The following is an 18,502-nucleotide window of genomic DNA, read 5'->3' on the forward strand; positions in this document are numbered from 1 at the left end:
TCACTGTAGCCAGCACTGATTGCAGATTATTTCATCCGTATTTATTTTCACACCTGATGTTAGCTGTAGCGCTGTGATCTCACTCATTTTACCATTTTACCTTTTTCTACGCATCATAAGCTATTATCTTAACAGTTGCTTCAGAGTTTGTAATTATTGAGAAGCTGGTCAAATGCGAGTGGCTCCACTCCACATTAATCATTCTGGTACCCAACAGTACAGCAGCATGGTTAAATGTGACATTGTGTAGATCTATCTGTTGGCTGCTGCGTTGCTGCCTGTTGGTGCAGTGTCTTTTACTCTTCAAAGCTGTACTGCCTTTTTGCATCACAAAATGACTGTTGAATGCACCACTCGAACCTTGCTTTGTTTTGTTGCGATAGAAATTCACAACCACTAGATGCATGTTTGTGCCTTTGCTGTTAGTGTTGTTGGGCTGTGACAGTATCGGCACACATGTGGGACCAACACATGGAGTGTTAGCTGGTTTCCAGCAACATGCCGCGTGTTTGGCTGCAAAGGGGACAAAGCCAAGTGGATGTACGACAACACACTGCTCAGCCGAAGCCTGGGCAGTGCCTTGTCTTCCACCAATGGCATGAGCATTGTGTGCACAAGCACATAACATTCCTGTTGAGCAGCTGCGTACATACCACACTATGCTGAATGCTCTGGTCTGAGGGAAACAGACTGAACATAAAGGTAAACCTATCTAATCCTTTCTTTAGATGCTGACAAATGCCATTTGGTTTTCTTTAATTCCATCTCGTGCACCATCGAGATGCGATGCCTGCAACGCCACTTGCAGAGGACCTCTTCACGCCAGCTTTCGGAGAGGCCTTTAGCAAATGCCTTGCCTTTGGGTGACATTGCCAATTAAAGTTTGCTCTCCTATTTTGCACTCTACTCAGTTCATTGTGACAGTTTTGTCATTCAAGCATTGTTGGAATCTTGAATGTGTACACGAGTCTTTGACAGCTGTGTACATGGTTTCATGTTTGGAACAACTTGCATATCACCGATGTCTTCTAATGGGTCAGCTGGGCACCCTACTGCTGCTTGCAAGGCTATCTTGTAGTTATGCTGCACTGTAGCAAGGCAGGCTTATGTTCTGTCTTTTCAAACTCAACCACTGGATTGAACCCATGGATGATGTCCATGCAGTCCATTCCTAGGGTGAGCTTGGACCCTGCCCAGAGGCCCAAGGAGGGGCTGGTGCGGACTGGACACAAGCTAGGGTCGGGCCCCTCTCTGCTGGCTGCTGTGCCCCAGGAGAAGGACATCAGCCTGGTACCAGCCGATTACTCCAGTGAAGACTTTGGGGGCGACAAGGCCCGCCAGATTCTTCCAGAGAAGGTGCTGCCACGTTTTTCTTGGGTCCCCCTCTTCAATCCTTCATATTTTGTGGGATAGCCTAGAGGCTGCAACAGTCATCCTTGACCTCGCTGTGATTGGGCAGCCCATTCTGTAATTATGAAAAGTAATGCTAAGGAGAAGTGTGGCTACAGCCGAACTCCTTTTGCTGTATCTGTCCAGGTTTTAACCTGCAAGCACGTACTGCAAGTGATGTTCCTGAATGTGGCGCACTGAGAACATGGTCTGTGTGTTTCCTGTACTAAACCAACAATGTGCAGGATACTAGAGATTTCACTTCACGTGTTATGTTTTTGTATGTGCCTTTTGTAAGTGTCACCTACACCGGAAACTGTTACAATGATGCAGCTTTGGTTAGTAGCGCGATGATCTGCACAGGAAAAAAGAGAAGTGACAGGAAACAGCGCTCTTTCTCGTCACTTCTCTTACTTCCCATGTAGATCATCGCACTGCTAACCAAAGATGCAACATTACCAACATGCCAATTCAGACGCCCTTGCAGTGTGTGAGAAGAGAATGGCAGCGTAAGTGAACTGAGAGCTCCAGGCGATGTGAGGAAAGGTGCCGTTCTCGGAGGTCGTGCACCTGGTAGACCGTAGTTTCCAGGGGAAGGACCAGGTGGTGCGAGTGCAGTAGTGAGAGAGGAGGACATGGGTGGCGCGCAGTGTGCGTGTTGCGTATGGTATGCATCGATACACAGCATGTGGACAGTATGGCGAAACAGTCATGGAGTGCGATAATAAAGGGAATGTGTGCAACAAACATGTCGGCCTGTCGTCGTTCGTAACAAGTGCTACAATGAATTACATTTATTTCGGATAGTCTATGATAATTGAGAGACAGTTAACCATCAAACGCATTGGAGCACAGATAAACACTATCCTCTTTTTCCACCTGCTTACCACTGCAGCATGGCTCCATGGCAGACACTTTCTGATGTAATTACCATCGCTAACAAAGTTTACGATTTGCCCTGTATTTGTCGTAGTGAATGTGGTAACATTGAATGAATTCTAGAGTTTGAAAAGGCTGACAGTGTAGGTTCAGTGTCGCACCCATAGCTCAGCTGTACTTCACAGTCTTCCTGTAAACAATGCAAGGGCTAGTTGGTTCATGCAGCTTCCTATGGATGCTGTAAAAAATAAATTTATCACGCATTTTCATATATAAGCCACTGAAACAAAAAAATGAATGTGATGGTATTTTTGCACCACAGCAAAAAGATTTTAATATAGTTATAATTTTCAATTTTACTGGTGGTTGAGCAAATCACCATGCACTGACAAAGGGGTTATCAAACTTTCTGGCCTTGGGGAGCCCCACCAGCTTCCCCAGAGTGCTGCAAAAGCCTTCCCCTTTCCCTCTTTCCACCATTGGCCTTATACAGTCAAATGCATTCGTAACAATATGCTTGGAGTCTCTGAAATGATTTGTTATACAGAGGCGTGATAGAAGATCTTTGTTCGATATGCGTTCTGTTCGGGTCTGCAACGTCCCAAAGTGGGCAGTATCCAAAATTTGTGAGAACAGGGCAGAGAGAGCAGCCAATCGGCAAGCGGTAAACTCCCTGGAAGTTTGCTTCCCTCGTTTGTCGTCTGCTTGCAGACAGTAAACTAGAAAATGCAATGTTTCTCATCTTCCAATTAATAAAATACATATCTACAAAACGTATTTTTTCTTCTCGAGAATAAACATGTTCTCAAATAGTAATACGTAGGACTACTACAATTTATAACTATTAGTTTCCCTGCGTCGTCCCTAGGTGGTGTCGCGCACAGAAAAAAAAATACAGAAAAGAGAAACGACAGGAGCAGTTGTGCAACTTCTCAAGAGGCAACAACAACATTCTAGTGGCTCGCTGGCACCTGATGATGGGGTTGAGTTCACCGCACAACCAACGCGCTATTTGTTTTGACAAACGAAATCGACACCCGAGTTCGCTTTCTGCCATTTCCTCAAACGCGTTTCGCTCCTCCACCGTTGACGTTCCTCCTCAAACAACGCCAATTCAACAACCAAATTTCTCATCGCAAGTGCCATTTTCTCGAATTAAACTATAGATTGGATCCGAACGTGCCATTCCACGGCCGCAGCCGCCATTTCGATCCAATCCAATCCACCAGACGTGCCATACAAAGCTGGTCTCGTAACGGGCATATGGTCACTCCAAACTTCACAACTCCCATTGCATTCAGCGCCTAGCAGATGTCGTGCTCAGCTGCAAGATGATTGGCAGGAGCGTGTCGTCATTTTGACGTCACCAAAAATGTGGCCGCGCCCCGCGACAGGCGACGTCGGCGTGGAGTAGGTAAATCGCGCACACCTGTAACAGAACGAACGTGCCCAACAACGATCTCCAATCACACCCCAGGTCGCTTCGTTGTAAAGGTTGTGCACCGCACAGCTCACTATAGAACGAAAACAGAATTACTCCTTCGTTATACTGACCATTTCATAGCAGAGGCGTTCAACTGTGCACAGACTCACCGTAAGGGCTCATTAAGGCATACAGAGAATGGAAAAAGAGGGGGAGAGGGTTTCCTGCATGCTAATTCTTTAATTCTTACTTTACATGTTATGTTTTGATTTGCTGGGTGCGTACGTTTCATGTGAGAATAGTTGTAAGAGCCTTTCTTTTATAACTTGCATAGGAATTTCTAGGCAGTCTGTTGGGATATTTGTAAGAAATGGTTGTTAACGCTGATTGGAGGTTATGCATGTATGCAGCCGATTCCGGCTCCCAAGCCTGCTCCACGGACAAAGGTCAGCGCTTCACATTGGGAAGAGAGCACCAACGGCCGCCACAACGGGGACACCCCTGCATTGTTCCTGCACAAGGCAGCGCCCCGCACCCGGTCGTCCATGGCCTCCAGCATGGGGCCCTCCGCTGCCCCCAGGACTGTTTCCCATGTTCGTCGGCAGCCATCACGCAACGAGGGACGTGGCTTCAAAGGCAGGTCACCTTTACTTGATCCATCAGGCTGAGAGCATACAAATACCAAATACAAATATAATTATTCACTTTAGGTGCTGCATGTACAATGATTTGAGGGCTGTCCAAGTCAATCCCTGACTTTTATTTTTCGGGAATACGAAACATGTTTAGACATGTGAAAGTGATCTCATTTTTCAAGCAAATCCCCCATGAAATTGAAACGCTCATCCTAGTATTTCAACAGCGCATGGGCGCCAGCAGCATAGAAACATTTCTCCTTGTCTCGCAGCCATGAACTGTTTGACCTCATTGTCACTGGTGAAGTGTTGGCATCCCGAGCACTCTTCCCATGCTCTGTGGAGTTCTCCTCCTGTGCTCTTGGGACAAAGAAACGACAACACAGTAGTGCAAACAATCACAAGGGCATTTATTGCACCTTTCATAAATCAGTGCCAGCTAGCCGAGTTGCTATCCACTAAACATGCCGATGGGCGCTCGACAAATCTAGAAGTCCGACTCACCGCGACCGGATAGCCAGCGAATATGTTCGCCCCATGCTGGATCCCAACGCCTGGTCGTTCGCGTGTACGGTCACGCCAACGGTTGCGCGTTCGAAGGCGGCCACGCGAGACAGTGTCGCAGAAACATGGATCGGCGCGCGCGGGACGTCCTCGCTGTTAGCCGATCCGCCGGGAAAGAGACAGCCTCTTCTCCCCTGCGCCCCCAAGTAACCGTGCCGTGAGGCGCCGTTAGCAGCACAACACTCGCGCCATCTCTCGCACTGCGCCCCAACCACATCGACTGCCGCGGGCATCACGCAGGCCACGCGGCGAAGCCGGATTACAGGAGACGCGACATGCGGGAAGAACATATCAGGGGACGCGCGAGAGTCGTGCATCCCCACAGCTCCAAACAAATAATATAGTCGAACCCACTTATAATACTATTCTAGTGCCCCGAAAATTCCATTGTTATAGCCGATAATTGTTAAAGCCAGGTTACATGAAAAAATAAAAATAGGGGGATGGCAGAGCTGATGTGAAAAAACTGTAATGGCGGGGAGACCAGTGCTCCTCCCCACCACCTTCCTCCATCCGGCTTCCAATTGTGCTCGCTCATTTAACTGCTTCCTGGGCATTCTGATCGCGTGAAACAAGCCCCGGCTGTCGGCGTTAAAGAGTGGCATGCTATAATAAGTGCAAAGGTTTGTCATGGGTGGCAGGCGACATGCGAGCACTGCCGAGGCATCGCTTTGGTGGCCCCAAAAGGGGCCTTTGAAACATTGCAAGAAGGCTGCCGCAGCAGCTGTCCGCTTGAGAAATAGAGAAGAAATGCTGAGGAGAGATCGCCACAAGCATCTCGCCACATACTTCTCGCTTGCACAAGAAAAGCCGATGTCCATCAACCGTGCATGCTTTATGCGAAGCATGCCGACATCTTTCTTCAATGCATCTAGGTGCTCGACGTAGTCCAGTGGAAGGTTCCTCATGAAAATGAAGCCCTGGAGGGACTGAATCATCTACCGGGCCTCCTGTGAGGACAACGTTGAGGCAGCCTGCCCTACTGCATCATCGCTGTCGTCGTCGCCGTCGTTATCTGATGCAAGCACGTTCGCAATGATTGCATCATCGGTTAGAAGCACTTAGTTTCCAAGTCTATAGCCGTGCGCTTTCTTTTCACCGGCCACGTCGTGCATTGCCGATGATCTGCGGGCAGATCAGCCATCTTCCGTTTTGGCGGCGAAGTCATGCGAGGCTGAGAAACCGCATGGCCAGGAACGATTTTGACGCAACCAACAAAGACAAAGGCAAGTGATTAAGCTGTTTGCAGAACTGCGCGGACCAGCGAGCCATGTCGTTTCCACCCGAGTGCACTGCGTACACGCTGAAGACCTCACAGCCGTACTATCTTTTGGGGATTTCATCCCTGGGAAAGAAATCAACTTAAATGAGGCTGCCTTCGTAAAAAAAATTTCTCGGCATGAGTTTCTGCTGGCGAGCCAGCTCATCCGGCATCGTCTTCCACTGACATCCAGCCAGCCATCTTGTAACCATTTGCACCGCTCAAATATTGTGCTACTGCTTAGCATCTCATCACCATTCTAAGCTTGAAGTCTAATGTGATTTTGTTTCAGTTTTTGGACTTTGTTGGTGAGAAACTTCATTACAATGTGTTGGCCCACAGCTGCACTCACAGGTCCTTCCGCCATCTTAGTGAACACATCATTTCAGCTGCAAAGTGACACATCAGTGCATAACGGCATAATAGCCAACAAATCTCTTATCCAAGCCTGGCAAATGGATGGCACTGGTATGTATTTGTATACAGTCAGACCTCGATATAATGAACCTCGTTTTAATAAAATTCGCAATGTAACTAACTATATTTGTTTCTCAATCTTAGTTCCATTTAAGACCGTGTATGTTTTTGCCAATTTGACAAAGTAATTTTGTCACACGGGTTTGATTTAAAAAAGTTTTCGGCCATTTCAAGCATGTACTTGGAGCCTGTATGGCTGGTAAATCTACCAAAAAGCTATCAAAATGTGTGCTGAGGCTGAGTTTATTTGAAAGTGTCCTTCCGCATGAAAAGTTTTAGCGGCAGAAAAGCCATCAAAGGTGACTTGCTGGGACGCAGTATGGAGGAAACACCGCAGTGCTGTTTTTCGCGTTGATAAGCAACTTGCAGAAGTCATGGGGCATGCGGCAGCTTGAAGTGGTTAGAAAAACACGAGCTGGATTCCTTCAGCGCAAGATGGGTGGGGAGAAAGGGGGGAGCAGTATATGTGCACCAATCTGCCCTCTCGTCCTAGTGCATGCGTGTCCTTTTATTCTTGCCGTGGCTGTGCATGGCTGTCCATACGCGAACCGCACACCGTATTTTGGAGGTAATCTGCAGCAATTGTAAAAATCAAGCCAAGATGGTTGGAGCGTCTAGTGTTGGTGGTCATGTAATCTGAAGTTTCAGTGACAGGGTCGAAGCGTTCACTCACATTGTGACAGGAAATGTTTGTGGTCATCGAGTGAGATCTGTTGACGTTTTCCTGAGCGCGTGTGACTCCTATAAAACTATAAACCTTGCTTTCACTTGTTGTCTCTTTGCTATTGCTATCAATGCTTTGCCTTTCTGGCAGAACTGCGCCATTCTTTTTTATCAGGACAAATATTGGTATCTTTTCACACTTCAATTTTTATTTGTGAGCGCCATTTGATGATGGCTGTGGGCACTAAGCATGATCAGCCACAGCGTCTGAGACTTATGGCGTTGCGCAACGTAACGCTCGCTTATCTCGTATTCTGTGAGCTATGCTGATGCATTGCTCTCGCCCCGATCTGCACCGCACCCGCTGGCGCTCATAACCATGCTTTATGGCCCGACCTTCTTGCTGTACGTTTACAGTTCTTACTGATGAGATGCTGTTCACTAGGAATGTCCTGGAATTTATGAAATACCTTTACTGCTGAAACTTTCAAACTTCCAATTTATGATGTCACAAAGTTTTTTTGTTGCATGTTGCAAGTGCACCTTCGTTATATCGAGGTTTGTCTGTATAATTCAAAATCCAGGTTTAACTACATGCCAAGATAATGCCTCAAAATTATCATTTATACTTCAAATGTGTGACATACATTTTGGAACACTTCTTCTTGAGTCTGTGCTACTAATTTGATTTAATGTGCACAGAATGAAGTTGAAATGTCTTGGTGTGCTTGCTGGCACTGCCAGCATGTATGTGTACATGTATCGGGGTCATTCCCTTTTATGTTTTTTTCAGTAATGATCTGTATCAGGCAGCTGTGTGAAGTGGCTGTGCATTTTACAGTACACTTACTGCATGTGCAGTAGAAGAAGAAACTTTATTATGAATAAGAAGAAACTAATTATGTTCCCATATCTCAAGTTCCTCAGCCCTTTAAGTGCCGTTCCTGATAATACTTGTCTGGCTACTGAGGCATACCCTTGGGAATGCCCGAGACAGTTTGCGAAGGTGAAGCATCCATAGGCTGGTGGCACCATCTGCTCAGAAGTTGGTTAAGCGACAATTGTATGGTAGATTTTTATTTATTGGCAGATGGTGGGACAGAGCTTATAAACAATGTGGCTCACATCTCTCGTTTCTGACATAATAGATCGGTGCAAAACACCAGCATTTTTTTTTATGATGTAGAAATTCAAGAACTTTTTACAAAGTTGTATTCAGACAGTACTTTGACATTGATTACTGTATTTACTCGAATCTAGACCGACCCCGATTCTAAGCCGACCCCCTAAAGTCCGAAGCCAACAAAAAAATATATATTACCTCAAATGTAGGCTGAACAAAAAAAGCGAGGACAGCGTTCACAAAATGCAAACAGCATTTATTGAATCTGAACATGCAGAGCTCATTCAACGTTGTCGTCGCTGTGTTCCTTTTCACTGTCACCTTCAAACAGTGCACTATCTTCAAGTCAAGTGCATTATCACACTACCGTCAAGCGCATTAGATATGCTGCTCTTTTTAAAGGTGCGCACGATCAAAGCAGCTGGGATGTCGTCCCACGCTTCAGCTACCCAGCCCGCCAGCTGCAATAGCGATGCATGTTTGATGCGGCCCGTTGCCGTTAGCATGTGGTCTTCATCAGTCAACCAGTCCGTGTAATATTTCCGCAGACAATCCTTGAAAGGTTTGCTGATGCAGACTTCAAGTGCCTGCAACTAGCCCGTCATGCTGCCCAGTATGACAGCGAGGTCCGTGTTCGCTTGGGCGAGCGCAGCCTTCACGTTGTCGGTCAAGTGCCCACGGTAAGAGTCGATGACAAGGAGCGAGTTCTTTGTCAAAAGGGCTCCTGGACGCCGTCGCCACACAATCTTAACCCACTCTTCCACCAGCGCACCCGTCATCCACCTGTTCTCATTTGCCCACACAATGACATTTCTTGGAAAAGTTTCTCGACCAAGCAGTGTCTTCCTTTTAGATACCATATAAGGAGGGAGTTTATGTCCATCAGCTGTGCAGCACAGCATCACAGTTGCACGCTGCTTCTCGTAGCCCGCATAGCGCACGTTCACCTCCTTGGCATTCTTTTCATTCACGGTGTAAGCCACTGGTATATCAAAATACACAGCCGGCTGGTCAGCATTGCCGATTTGCCCGAGGTTGTAGCCTGCTGCTTCTCTCTTTCGCAGCATGTAGCACTGAAAAGCTATCAGCTTTTCTTCGATCGAAATCGCTTGGCAGCTTCTGGGTGATTGAAGTGCGACGTCGGAGGCTGAAGCCGAAGCGCTTCATGAATTTCTGAAGCCAGCCCCGGCTGGCTTTGAAATCCTTTGGCGTTAGGCCTCGCTTCCTCGAAAGTTCCCTAGCTTTCGCTTGGAGCATTTCTGTTGTCACTGGAAGGGCAGCTGCTCTCTGCGTCCGAACAAAGTCAGCCAAGACTATCTCCACTTCGTGGTGAAAGCCTTTCTTTGGTTCGCTAAATGCCATCCTCGTTGCGGCGCACGCAAAAAGCTGCTGTCGTTGTCCCCTCCAACGATGAACGTTTTTCTCGTCGACGCCGAAGTCCCGCCCGGCTTGAAGGTTCGACGATGCCTCTGCGGCTATGACAACTTTTCGCTTGAAAGTGGCACTGTAGTGGCATCTCCTGCTTGTTGCCATCGCGGTAACACCACGCCGCACACCGATACGGCCGACACGACAGAGGTCAAAATGACGACGTCGCTTGTGTACAGTTGGCTACTGGCACGGCTAGTAGCGGCTGCGATACTGACTTTTCTAGATGGCGCTAGCTATGCACCATATTTAGCAGTTTCAATGAAAAACTGGCGCGTTTTTTGAAACTCTCGAATCTAAGCCGACCCTAGAGTTTCGAATATGATTATTTGAAGAAAAAAAAACTATCGGCCTAGATTTTAATAAATACAGTATTAATTGTCTTCATGGGACAATGAGAGCGATGAAGAGCCCACGTTGTGTGAGGAACGCTAATTATCATTTAAAAACTGTTATTAGCATGAATATTAATTTTTGTTTGCATTTTCATTAAATTAATAGCTTGAAAAATTTTCAGCATCATATCACCTATAAGTAGCATTTGAATGTCTGCTAATGTGTTAGACAGAAATTAAATTTGTTGCGCTTCAGGAAAAAAAAAACGACATTTATGGACTTAAAGACTGACTCGAAGATCCACGATGTGATTCACCACTGTGTGCATTTGATGATGCATAAGATGCAGGAATGTGTTAAATCTTTTGTTACTGCTAGAAATGTTCTCATTTTCAGTGCTGTAATGTTTTTAAGATTTTATTTCAAGATGCACTAGTCGCAACATATATTGCAATACATAAAGTTATACTAGACTGATCAGTGGCATTTCGATTGAATGGTTAGCAGTAATAATACCTCCAATAATTTCTGATAATTCCTATGTGGAACTTCAAAGAAGCAGCTCAAGTAGCAGGCATAAAAGTAATACCATAAAATCCTGAGAGATAGCCCACCAAGATCGAGAGAAAATCGAGTGAAAATATGATGTCGCTAACTTTCAGTGTGAAGGGTAACTTTCAGATTAGTAACTTTCAGCTTTTTAACCTGGGAGCTTAGTCAGGGGCGGGTTATCTTTCGGGGGTGGGGCATCTCTTGGGATTTTACAGTAGTTTTCTATCTTTAGTAACAAATACCAAGAGTGAAAAAAAATCTTAAATATACAATATACGCACCTTGTTTCTAGTTCCCAAATCTTGCAAGTCAGATCATGCAAAAAAATATTGTTATAAAGCTTTGTTGGCATCAATACTAGCCCTAGTGATGCCCATGCTATGCAGGAAAGCAGTAGTTTCCCAAATGCAAAAACAGGTAAGTTTCTTATGTACAGGGAACATTTGTTTTTACTTCTTGCAGCAGGTGCCTTTTTTTTTTTACTGTATTGTTTAGGCTCGTGAAGCAATGATTGTTATGTCAGAGAGCACGCAGAAGCCTCCTGATACTTGATTATTGCATTTGATATGCTTTTCTGTGAAAGAAAGGTGGTCTGGTATGTGCTGAGTGGGCAGCCGGAATACTCAAATCACCAACAAACCGCCTAGCACTGGAGCCTTCACATGCTTTGTTCAGTTGTTGTACAGTATTGGGGTGTGTTGCACTGTATTGTACAATAATGAATTAGGGCACTTGCACAGGCAGTGTTCAAAATGTAAGAGATCAGACTGCAAGTCAAGCTTCGGTTGAAGGTTGGTCTGAAATTGTCAGTGTGCCGTTGTGCGAGTGAAAACTCCACGATACAGGAACGATTGGTTTAATTAATTTGTGCATACGCTGTCAAAGGGCTGATGGAGACAAGTTGGCGTGTTGGCTCCATCTTCTTCAACCACTGTTGATCGCTAGATATGAGTGAGAAAGCCAACTGTTCTAGCTTTGGCTGTTCTATGTGGCATACACATAGGAAAGTTGCCTGTGGTGTTGCATTTACGTTTGCCGAGGAATTTTGTGCCTTGAGGTGCATTATATTGAAGACGGGACTGCTGATGCATCGTTGTCCCCTGTGCAGTGCGGGTATCGAAGTACCGGCACCTGAATGGCTCGGTGGGCAACCGGAATACTCAAATCACCAACCTTCCACCCATGTGCAAGACACTGCCCGGCGAGAGTGAAGGCTTCCGGGCAAACACAGAGCGTATTGCCCTGCCCCTGGCCATCTCTGGTGGCCACCTGGCAATCCTGGAGGTAGGCCATTATGTATTATAGCACATGCTTTGCGAATCTGTGTACAGCCAAGAAGTATTCAGAGCACAAAATTTACACAAGCTTTCTTGCTAATTTGCCACATAGCCTGTAATCCAGGTGAGCGGTGAGTTTTTATGGGAAACTACAGCAAATGCTGAATAATTAGATCTCAATTTACAGTCGGCTTTTGTTAGTTCGGCCCTGACGGGACCACTGAAATCGATTGCATTATTTCGCGAATCAAATTAAAATGCAGATGAAACGCAAGAACACACAGCTGATTCATCTACCAGTATTTGCCCTATTCTAACATGCCCCTAAATTAAATGCATGCCCACTTTCTATGTGTCTGAAGTGCATAAATGACATTAAACATCTTAAACAAAGTAGAAATCTATTGCGTACCCGATTTTTCAGTAAGAAAAATGGGCAAGGTTTAATATGTGTTGCACAATGGAGGCTGGTTTTCTAAAGTCAGCTTTGCTGCATGGCTTTTAAAGCCAATTTCGCCCTATTACAGCCCTGTTATGCAGCAAAGCATACAACCATTGCAAATGCGGTCTTGCTTTTGTATCCGATTACATCGTGCAGGCAATTTAAGGCACAATGTCCTACGAAAAAAATTGGAAAAAAAGTGCACATTAGAATAGGATAAATACCATAATCAGACATTATGAGCTACTGTTTCTGCTTGCAAATATTCTGAAGCCAGGTTTAAAATAGGCGTTTTCGATGGGACATGATTTGGGTTCAGTGCATTCACTGTCCCCTAAACTCTGCTGAGACATGCCGTCACTAAAGGGGTCACTATTAGGATCATTAAGGGGTCAAGTGTGGGAACACTAACTTGTCAAATGTGCTATGCCTTGTCTACAATAACATTGATGCTGCCGGGAGACGTTGAAACAAATCCTGGACCAATGACTAAGGCTCAAGAAGAAGCTTTTGCTGCAGCACTAGAGGCTATTAAGAAATTAGAAGAAGCACACTCACACTTGCTTTCTCATCTAACTAGTGTAAAAGCCAGTAATGTGGCAGTTATAAACAAGTTTCAAAAGCTAGGAAACGAGCAGGTAACACTACTTGCTGAACTAAAAATTTCGAAACAGAAACAGGAGGCCGCTGAAGGTGAAATCAAGCTGCTGAATGCCAAGATAGCCGCACTGGTCGATACTCCCGCTTCCTGAAGCTCGTCTGTTACAACAGATGGTGCTGATATCCTTCGCGGTGTATCTGATCGATTGGCCAAAACTTCTTCATGGTGCGATGACACTGAGAATAGAATGCGACGCTCAAACCCGCTCTTCTTTAACATAGCGGACGACGAAAAAGAGGACTGGGCTGCGTCCGAGCAGAAAATTGTCGTGTTGGAAAACTTGACCTAAGCCTATCAGGCACGCACTTTGAAAGGGTGCATAGATTAGGCAAGCACGCCAATAACAAGAAGAGACCCATCATAGTGAAGTTGACCTTTTATAAGGATTGTGGGGATGCGTGACTCTCACGCCTCCCCTGAGATCTAGTTTGCCCGCATAGCTCGTCTCCTGCAGGGTGGCTATGCCCGCCGCGTGGCCTGGCGCCCGTGGCGGTTGGAGTGGTTGAAGCGCAGTGCGAGTGATGCCGCTAGTGTTGCGCTGCGGCGGGGTTACTTAGGCGTGGCAAAGAAAGGCGCTGTGTCTTCCCCGGCGGGTCGGCGCGCGGCGTGGACGTACCGCGTGCGCGCGCGGCGACCCATGCTTCTGCGAGACCGCCTCGCGTGGCCGCCTGCGAACGCGCCACTGTTGGCGTGACCGAACACGCGAACGACCAGGCGTTGGGATCCAGCATGGGGCGAACATATTCGCTCGCTTCCGGTCGCGGTGAGTCGGACTTCTGGATTTGTCGCGCGCCCATCAGCATGTTTTGTGGATAGCAACTCGGCTAGCAGGCATTGATCTATGAAAGGTGCAATAAATGCCCTTGTGACTGTTTGCACTACTGTGTTGTCGTTCCTTTGTCCCAAGAGTACGGAGGTGAGAGACCCCACAGGATAAAGAATGCATCTTGTCAGCTGTGCGAAAGCTTAAGGGTTTCGGGTTTTCGATACAAGAAGACTTCTCCCCAGCTACACGAGAAGCAAGACGAAAACTGATTGAATTCGTGAAGGCGAAAAAAAAGTATTTCAAGCTCAGCGTCGACAGAATGCGCACAGATGACACAACCTACGTGCACGACGGCGTCACTAGCACAGTAGTGCAGCTGAGCAGATAGCTGAAGCATAGCACTCGAATCCACGACTGCCAGCAGGCACCAGAACCTCGGATCATACTGTCACTATCAATGTCATTTACTAATATTCGAAGCCTTGTGCGCAAGCTAGATCAAGTCTCTTCTTTCCTAGACGATACAGCTTCTGACATTATCATCTTCACGGAAACATGGCTCCATCCTGACATTTCAGACAATGAGCTAAGTCCCATACATACCACGTATAATATTTACCGATGTGATCGCACCAGTAGACGAAGTGGAGGCGTACTTACAGGCATTAGGAAGACTGTAACATCTTATTTAATTGACTCCGACACTAACCTAGGAATTGTCTGGGTTGCATGCATGACTCGTTTTGAAAAATTATTGTTAGGTTGCTGTTATCGTCCTCCTGACTCAAGTGTATTGTTTGTTAGCGACCTGCGAAACAGCATAACTCACGCCGTTAGGGCTTGTCTGGCTGAAAGTATTTTTCTCTTCGGCGACTTCAATTTCCCTCCACAAACTGGAAGCAGTTGTCATTGACCTGCTGCCTTTCTTCAGAATTCATTGCCTTAACATTGGACTTCAACCTGTCACAGATCGTAAGTCAGCCCACTCGTGATTCCAATATACTAGATCCAGTATTGACAACGATCCCTAATACTGTTGAAAAAATAACATATTTAGATGGTTTCAGTGAGCATAAATTAATGCAAGTAAATGTTAAAGTCCCGTCCCGTTTTTCTGGTACCACAACTAAGATAATTCGTGACTATAACAGAGGAAATTACAGTGTTATTAATGCTGAACTTGAAACATTTCTTGTTAGTGTATTACTTCCTTGTTTCAGTAACCGAACAGTTCAAGATAACTGGGATTTGTTCAAAAACAAGTTAACACTTGTTAGTCAACATGCTCTGTTAATTAAAATGACAAATTATAAACGCAACCTGTGGTTCACTAAGTCACTTAACAAATTGAGAAATAAAAAGAAGCAATTGTACACAGCAGCAAAACGCGCGTCCACTCCAATATCTTGGAAAAAATACAGCGACTTTCTGAAAAGCTACTGCTCTAGAGTATGCGCTGCCCGAGATAAGTACTTTTTGCACGATTTGCCATCCCTGCTCAGAACTAACACAAAAGAAATTTGGGAATTAGTGTGTCTGGAGCGACAGAACAGCAACATCATCTTGCATGATAACGACCACATTCCAATTCCAGACCATGACTGTCCAAACGCGTTCAATTCATTCTTTTCATCAGTATACGCCATAGAAGGCGATTCAAACATTCCTGAGGTAGCTGATCTTGACTACCCTTTGTTACAGCCCGTCGACATTACTTTAGTCGGCATCGCATCTATTATAAATAATCTGAAAGTGTCGACATCAGCAGGCATTGACGACATAAACTCAGATACTAAAAACATATCAGTCTCGAGTGAAATATTATCTCATATATTCTGGCAATCACTATCGACAGGAATGCTTCCCCAAGACTGAAAAATCGCGAAGATCATTCCCATCTTTAAATGTGGAAATAGAAATACACCACTAAACTACAGACCCATTTCACTTACTTCCATCTGCTGTAAGATGCTAGAGCATATGATCACCTCCCATATTTACAATCATTTAGAGAATAATAACTTTTTCTTCGCGAACCAACATGGATTTAGGAAGGGCTTATCGTGTGACACGCAACTATTTGAGTTCACGACTGAATTATATTTTAATCTGGACAAAAACCAGCAAACCGACTGCATGTTCTAAATTTTTCAAAAGCCTTTGATCGCGTAGCTCACTGCGGACTTATTTCTAAACTGTCTTCTTTGTCCTCAGATTCACTAACGCTATCTTGGATTCAGAACCAGTTGGCAGCAGTTCACCGTGGTTAACAAGTTTTCCTCCCCGCTCTCTTACGTTTCCTCTGGTGTGCCACAGGGCAGTGTCCTCGTTCCACTACTTTTCCTGATATGTATTAATGACTTACCGAATAACATATCTTCTCATGTGCGAATTTTTGCTGATGATTGTATAATTTACCGAGAAATTGTAAGTACTGTTGACCACGTAAAAATTCAAAATGATCTTGGCCTTATTAGCAGTTGGTGTAGCACCTGGCTAATGTCATTTAAAGGGACACTAAAGGTTAATATTAAGGCAACGTGGACTGTTGAAATACCATCCCAGAAACCTCCCCCGCAGGGGTGTCTGTGTCTGCAGGTGTTTGGTGTGTTGCGATACCACATACCCGAGCACATGGGGGTTGGACCCTCCCACGTCTAACCATGCGCGGCTTTGCCGTGTCCGGGGAAAAGGAGATCCTGGGGGTTGAGCCGATGTCGGGTGTTTGGACCTTTACGGCCCCTTGGCGCTCGGCTTCACATAGACGGCACTCCCGGACTGGCCCACCCGGGGGAAATCGGTAGTTGCCTTTTCCTATCCCCCTCTCCATTCTGCGTCTTTCTCTCTTCCTTTCAATCTTTCCTGTCTTCTCTTCTATTTACTTCCGACTTTTCTGGCAGCGAGGGTTAACCTTGTGTGGGTGGCCAACCTTGGGTACTCCAGATTGGGTTATAGTAGCACCGTACAACTGGCGAGGGCTTGTCTTACTCGTAGGACCTGCTCCGTCCCCACGTTGGGCTCGGTGGTGGGCAGTTGGCGCTGCTGCCGAACTCAAGACCCCAATATGGCTTTTAGTAAACCACTTTCCCTTGATCGCCCTCTAAAAAGAGGGCACACCAATGTAACGTTTGAATTCTTTTTGAAGAACAATCAAGAACACTTCCCTAAGTACCAAGTAATCCACAGTGAAGGCAACAAGAGCGTGCGTAAATTCTCCCCCTTCTTGGTGGCGAAATGCCTCGCAACCACTATAAGGCCTGGCTACAAAGCCACAAAGATGTCCAATGGAGACCTGCTCCATGAATTGAAGGATAAAACTCAACATGACAACATTAATGACTTGAAATGCATTGGCGATGTAGCAGTCACTGTGTCGGCACATCGACCCATTAACACGATTTGTGGAGTGAGAGAGAGAGAAACAACTTTATTTTACCACTGCAGGGTAGGAAGTTAGGGCAGGTAGGCCTAGTGTGGCTCCCAGGTGGGGGCGACGTCCAGGGCCCACGAGACGAGTGCGAGTTGCGTTTTCTTGTCTGCTCTTGTCAGCAGCTGGTTCCAACCCTCCTCGGAGGGAACTGGCAGTAATGATCGTGGGGGAGGGTTACCCTCGCATCCCCAGAGAATGTGTGCCCGAGTGGCGAACACTCCATGGTCGCACTTAGTGCAGACGGGGTCGTAATCCCCTCCAGTGATCAAATAAAGTCTAGATTGACTGAGTATTGAATCGGTCTGCAGTCTGCGAAGCATGGTAGCTTGCGCTCGTTCGAGGTCGGGGTGGGGAGGCGGGTACACGCGTCTCGTCTCCTTGTAGAAGTTTGTAATTTCGGCATAGGATTTGGGGGCCTCTGCGAGCGCATCTGGGTTCGAGGGGCCGGCCTCCCGGTTAGTTAGACCTCGGGCTAAACGGTCGACCCCTTCGTTCCCAGAGTTGCCCGCGTGAGCAGGTACCCACACTAAGCTTATAGTTCTGTCGAGAGTGCAACCGCGGAGGATGTGTGCGGCGGGGAGACAGAGTGAGTTTTTTGAGAAATTTTGGATGGCTTGTTTAGAGTCACTGAGAACCGTGCTTGTGCGGGGATCCGCGATGGCTAGCGCGATCGCAACCTCTTCGGCAGCGGTGGAGGAATGTGTGCGCACTGTAGCGGCACTGATGAGAGTGGTGGTTGGCGCCGCTACGCAGGCTACGTATGTGTTAGTCGCATTTCGCCGCGTCCACGTACATGGCATGTTCGTCGGCGGAGTAGGTGACGTCTAAGGCTTGTGCCTTCAGTTGGCGGCGCCTATCGTGACGGCCGGGTAGCATATTCTTGGCCATGGGTCTGATGACTAGCCTACTGAAGACTCCAGTCGGGAGGGGAGCAGTGGGGTGGATGTCACCTGTAGGGTTGATATTAAGACGATTAAGAATGTAACGACCGTGTTCAGTGCGAGAAAGACGGTGTACCTGTGCAGTCTTGTGTGCCTCTATCAGCTCTGTGAGGGTGTTGTATACTCCAAGCTGAAGGAGACGCTGTGTGCTGGCGGACTGGGGCAGTCCCATTGCCGCCTTGTACGCCGAGCGGATGATGCTATTTACCGCTTCTTCGTCTTTGCGGCGGAGGTGGTAATAAGGGTATGTGTAGA

General features: G+C 46.5%; 1 protein-coding gene across 1 annotated transcript in view; it reads left to right on the forward strand.

The window, feature by feature from the left end:
* Nucleotides 1–18,502, forward strand: part of pod1 (coronin) — a 166,621-nt gene that overhangs the window by 55,826 nt on the left and 92,293 nt on the right. The window contains exons 14-16 of the mRNA XM_075688040.1: nt 1,165–1,356; nt 4,102–4,327; nt 11,839–12,014. Of these exons, the coding sequence (XP_075544155.1) occupies nt 1,165–1,356; nt 4,102–4,327; nt 11,839–12,014 (594 nt within the window). The remainder of the gene's footprint in view (nt 1–1,164; nt 1,357–4,101; nt 4,328–11,838; nt 12,015–18,502) is intronic.

This window comes from Dermacentor variabilis, chromosome 4, assembly GCF_050947875.1.
Source record: "Dermacentor variabilis isolate Ectoservices chromosome 4, ASM5094787v1, whole genome shotgun sequence".
Classification (NCBI taxonomy): Eukaryota; Metazoa; Arthropoda; class Arachnida; order Ixodida; family Ixodidae; genus Dermacentor; species Dermacentor variabilis.